This window comes from Perognathus longimembris, chromosome 8 (assembly GCF_023159225.1).
Source record: "Perognathus longimembris pacificus isolate PPM17 chromosome 8, ASM2315922v1, whole genome shotgun sequence".
Classification (NCBI taxonomy): Eukaryota; Metazoa; Chordata; class Mammalia; order Rodentia; family Heteromyidae; genus Perognathus; species Perognathus longimembris.
In genome coordinates, this window is record NC_063168.1 from 28,857,542 (window position 1) to 28,862,922 (window position 5,381).

Sequence of the window (5,381 nt, forward strand, 5' to 3'; positions counted from 1 at the left end):
TACCCGTATTCTTCCATTTCTGTCTGCCCCGGGTCCTCCCTCTTCTCCCCGGGCGTCTGGTGCAGGTTTCTAACCTTCCTCAGCGATCTGGGGAGGCCCCGGTGCTAAGACTCTTGTGGGTGGCGTCTCAGCACCAGCCTGGCCACAACCACGGTTTTTTTTTTTTTTTTTTTGGCTAGGAGGCAGCCACCAGGTCGGCTAGGCTCGACCGGAAGGGAAAGGTCACTAGAGACCACGACCCCGGTCAAAAGAGCGAGTGGGTGGGTACCGTGCCCTGCCAACTTCCGGCGCGCCCTGCCGCGTGAGGGCGGAGCCATGTGCCCGTAAAGGGCGTGGTTTCCACTCCGCGCGGGAAAGGGGCCGGCGACGCCTGCGCGCGCTCAGTCCGCTCCGGGCGGGATGGCGGCCACGGCGGCAGCTGGGAGCGGGACGTCCGGGGAGGAGGAGGAGGGGCCTGGTGGGGAGTCAGCGGCTTTACAGCCCCAAACCCCAGCGAATGCACCCGGAGCTCGTCTCTCCAGGCTGCCCCTGGCGCGAGTGAAGGCCTTGGTGAAGGCGGACCCCGACGTGACGCTAGCGGGCCAGGAAGCCATCTTCATTCTGGCGCGAGCAGCGGTGCGGTGGGAACGCGAGGGCACTCAGGGTCGCGCTTGGGGGAAAGGGGCGCGCGGAGAGCGGGCCAATGCTGGGGGCGCGGTGGGGGCGGGGCCCGGAGCTCCGAGGGCGGGCCCGGAACGTCGGGGGCGGGGCCTGGGGCTTCGGGGGCGGGACGAAGCCAGGAGGGAAAGTAGGGGTGAAGGACTTCAGAGAGCCTGGGAGACCCACCTCTTGGAAAGCTCTGAATTTGGGAATCTAGTGAATAAGCCCAGTGGATTTAAACTAATTGAGGAGGGAGATCTGACCTACTGGGGAAGGGACAGCTGGAGGACTTTCAGGAAACCCCGGCAACCTTAGCTTTAAAAACCTTCCTGCTGTGCCCCACCCTCCCTTCGACCTTTACCCCACCCTTGAACGGGATCGCACCCCCCAACCCGTGGTCTGGAGCTCTACGTTGATCTTTCCTCTGCTTGTTTGCTTCACAGGAGCTGTTTGTGGAGACCATTGCTAAAGATGCTTACTGCTGTGCTCAACAGGGAAAGAGGAAAACCCTCCAGAGGAGAGATTTGGGTAGAGTGGCATTGTGGCAACTGGGAATAGACCAATGGGAGACAAGGGCTCCTCATTTGTTGTTTGAGAATGCATTGCTGTGGCAATTGAGGGTAACCCCTTGTACACGTATTAGGCTACATACAGGGTATCTTCCCCACCCCCCCTTTTTTTCCCCTTGAGCTCTTTTGCTCAAGGCTAGCCCTCAACCACTTGAGCCACAGCTCCACTTCCAGGTTTCTGGTGGTTAATTGGAGATAAAGAGTCTTATGGACTTTTCCTGCTCAGGTTGGCTTTGAACTTGATCCTCAGATCTCTTGTCTCCTGCATAGCTAGGATTACAGATGTGAGCCACCAGCTCTAGGCTCACCCTCCCTTTTTGTTGTCAACATTTCCTAATATCTTTCAGAGCAAAGAGAATAAATAGATTTAAGTGCAAAACCATTCTACTCTCCACCAAACAGTTATTTAGGCTTTTATAGAGAGGTAGCTAGCTCATATGTAAGAGTTCATCGTGGAATAAAAAATGGATAGCAAGAAGGAGATATATTTTCAGAAATGACCTAATTTGCATAAAACCTCAGCTCTTACATGGATTGTGTTGTTGGGGATTGGAAGCTGAAGAGCAAATGACCAGCATTGTTCTAATGCCCCTTTGTTGTGTGTTTCAGATAATGCAATAGAAGCTGTGGATGAATTTGCTTTTTTGGAAGGTGAGTTTTCTATTAGTAGGTAATCATTTACACTTGTCTTTTTGATACTAATAATGTGAGTTTAATCTTTTTGAAATAGACATCTGTTTTCCCTTATTGAGGAATAATACCTTCTCTCCTTCTGATTAGGAGAGGAGAAAAACCTTATTTCTAAATCTAGTGTAATTCACTTTTCACTCTTGGAGAATTAGAACTTCTACTGGAAAATTGGTAACCATCAAGAGAGTGAGAATATGAAAAACATTGGTGGAGTTAGCAATCCAAACTTTGATTCCTGCGCAAGTTGATATCCCTAAATATAAACTCCCCCCTCCTTTGATACAAGGTTAGAAATCAGAAACAATTGAAAACCCTTAAAGGGTCACCTCGTTCAACCCCCCCCCCCCTTTTTTTTTCATTTTCGTCAGTAGTGTAAAGTGATTATTATGCTGCAGGGAAATTTTGTACTAACAAGTTTCTATTGGTTTTTCAGAAATTTGAATTACCTTGATTACTAACTAAATCTTGTCATAGAGACTTGAAATACCACATTTTAACTATCTTCTCTCAGAGCAATTTCTCCTATTAATTTCTGAATCTTTCTGGTGATGGCATATGTTCTGATTGAATACTTGTTTGAAGTCATGTATCCTCAATTCATTCTCACTTTCCCCCCTTACAAGGTTTCTTTCTTATTACCTCCTCTAAGTCTCATCACCTTCTAAATTCTTTTCTTGATTTATTCATTCAGTTCACTCCTCTGTTCTGCATCTGCCATATCCACCTAGACCTTTGATACTTTTAGTTTTAATTAAAAATTATTATTATTATTTTTTTTTTGCCAGTCCTGGGCCTTGGACTCAGAGCCTAAGCACTCACTGTCCCTGGCTTCTTTTTGCTCAAGGCTAGCACTCTGCCGCTTGAGCCACAAAGCCATTTCTGGCCATTTTCTATGTATGTGGTGCTTGGGAACCGAACCCAGGGCTTCATGTATAGGAGGCAAGCACTCTTGCCACTAGGCCATATTCTCAGCCCAGTGGTACTTTTAGTTTTTAAATGTCTTTTGAGATACATTCCTATGGTATCCAAACCCAGATTATTGAGTATTCTTTCAATTTTTAGATAAGTGTTTAGCTTCTCTTTCCACTTACTCATAATCTGTGTTAGTTGCCTACTTTGCTTTATTAGTCCAGTGTAAGTCATAGCAGTGTTTTGTGTGTACTTGAAGACAAAGGGTATCCTGTAGTTTCTAGATGCAATGTCAAGTTTCATTATTGCATAGTAAAGATTTTAGGAAGTTCTTTTGCCTCTGTTTATTTTATCAATTACTAGGATTTGTATGTTAAAGTCTGCTGCTATAACTGAAAATTATTTTATGTATAATTTTGGGTCTTTTTTTCATTATATATTGTAAGACCAGGTGAATAGGTATATAAAAATACTCTTGCATATTGTTTGGGTTTCGGTTATTGCTTTTAACTAGAGCATTTAATTCATTACTTTTAAATGTCTTTGGGGACATCTATGGCTTTGCATTTCCTGCCTCATTTTATCCTTTATAATCATCCTACCTATGATGTTTTTAATCACCTCCACTTTCTGCTTTCTTTTGGGTTAACATTCCTTTTCCCTCTTCTATTAGTTATAGTCTATTTCTATCCCTTTAGTGGCTAACCACTGGTTATAACATCTAACCGTAATTTATCATAGCTTAATGTTAGAACTTTTTTCTGTATTTTGAATCTCATTTGTTCCCTTTAAAAATTTTGTCTTTTGCTATGGTAGGTACCTACAGTGTTAGCACTCTGGAGGCTGAAGCAGGAGGATCAAAAGCATAAGGGTTCAATTTGAGCCCAATTGCTTACATAGTGAAACTCTGTAACAAAACAAACCCTAAAAACTACACCCTTCCCTTTCCCCCTCAAAACCAACACATTTTTTTCTCTTTGTGTTTAATTTTCTATAGGCTTCATTCTGATTATATAGAAGTGTGGATTTCTTTTTGTGTAGTTAGCACGTGGGCTTCTTTTCTCTATCCTTTCTCTCCAAGATTCCTATTGAACAATCTAAAATCTCAACCCTAATTTTGCCTCTCCATCATATAGTCTGTATAATTTTTTCTGACTTTACAGTTTATTCTCTGTTCATTTCTTTCCACCTTTTTGTTGATTTTTAGTTTCCGTTTTTATATTTTCAAGTACTGTGAATTCCATTTTCTTTTGGCGGTGCTGGGTTAGGAACTCAGCTGTATACTTGCTTGGCAAGTGCTCTACAATTTTGCCCAAGTTGACCTTGGGTAGCTGGAATTTCTGGCATATATGACCATACCCACCTCATTTTATCTATCTGCCTGCCTGCCTACCTACCTACTTACCTACCTACCACCAATACCAGGGTTTGAATTCAACACCTTAAATTTGCTTGCCTTGCTTGCTTGGCTGGTGCTCTGCAAGTTGAACTATGCCACCTGCCTAGCTTTTTGCCAATTATTTTGGAGGTAGAATCTCATGGGGTTTTCTGCCCTGGTTGGCTTCAAAGCTTGATATTCCAGATCTCAGCTTCCTGAGCAGTGAAGATTTCTTATGATTGGAATCTTGAGTTTGAGGACATGCAAATTTCTGGACTCAGTCCCCGTCTTAAATTGGGACTTTCTAAAAAGATTGATTATAAGCCCTTTTCTTTGGACACTTTTCTCATTTATTTTGTTTCACTCAATTCGTGTTTGGTCTCCATGTATACTAACGTAACACAACAACTTACCTTTCTCCTACCTCTGGTGCTTATTCCCTTGGTTGTTGCGCTTAATTCCGAACTCCTCATCCTCTGTAATGACATGTTTTTCCCTGGGATCTTTTGGATAGATATTGATCAAGATTAACGTGCTGCCAGTACCAACACTTCTGTTTGTTAACTTTGCCCAATTGTTACAGTAATGTAGCTTTCAGAGCACCTGACTTCCACATTGTACTTTGTATTTGTAGGTACTTTGGATTGATTGCTGAGCTGGGCTGTTTTTTGAGCCTTCACTGCATTCTTCAGCTTGTCCCGTTCTGCATCAGCTCTGAAGAACAGAGTCTTCACCATCCTCTGTTCTATGTTTACCTAATCTGGGATAAGCGGATATTTTTCTCCATAAGGTCTTCCACTACTTATGTCTGTCTTCCACTTCAGGCCTGGATGTAGCTGCTGCAGCATGGGGCAGAGATGAAGAAACTGTTCTGCTAAGTGGTTTAATGAATGATTTAGACCAGAATAAAGGTCTTTGATCGACTTCATTCTGCTGTGTTTCATATTTTGGCTTTGTGCTTGCATTGTGATCAGAGAGCCATTATTCCCAGGAATGGACATAACTAATTACAGTAAAATCAGTGGTTACTCTATTACTTGAGTCATGCCTCTAGACTAGCCTTGCCAGCCATTCTATATCAGTTATTTTTCGAATTTTGTTCATTTTTCCAGCATGTCATTAGAATGTGCTCCACAATGTATGGAATATTATTCTTAGAAATTCAAATAACTGTACTGTTAGGTTGAAAACCAGTT

General features: G+C 43.2%; 1 protein-coding gene across 1 annotated transcript; it reads left to right on the forward strand.

Moving 5' to 3' along the window:
* Positions 1-374: 374 nt before the first annotated feature.
* On the forward strand, positions 375-5,113 carry Pole4 (DNA polymerase epsilon 4, accessory subunit). The gene is made up of 4 exons (XM_048352821.1): positions 375-615; positions 1,083-1,167; positions 1,818-1,859; positions 4,820-5,113. The coding sequence occupies exons 1-4, from the start codon at positions 400-402 to the stop codon at positions 4,831-4,833; spliced, it is 357 nt and encodes a 118-aa protein (XP_048208778.1). The 5' UTR covers positions 375-399; the 3' UTR covers positions 4,834-5,113.
* The last annotated feature ends 268 nt before the right edge of the window (positions 5,114-5,381 follow it).

Coding starts and splice junctions, on each gene's coding strand:
- Pole4 (XM_048352821.1), top strand. CDS start 400: ATGGCGGCCACGGCGGCAGCTGGGAGCGGGACGTCCGGGGAGGAGGAG. Junction 616..1,082: donor TCATTCTGGCGCGAGCAGCG/GTGCGGTGGGAA, acceptor TTTGCTTCACAG/GAGCTGTTTGTGGAGACCAT. Junction 1,168..1,817: donor CCTCCAGAGGAGAGATTTGG/GTAGAGTGGCAT, acceptor TGTGTGTTTCAG/ATAATGCAATAGAAGCTGTG.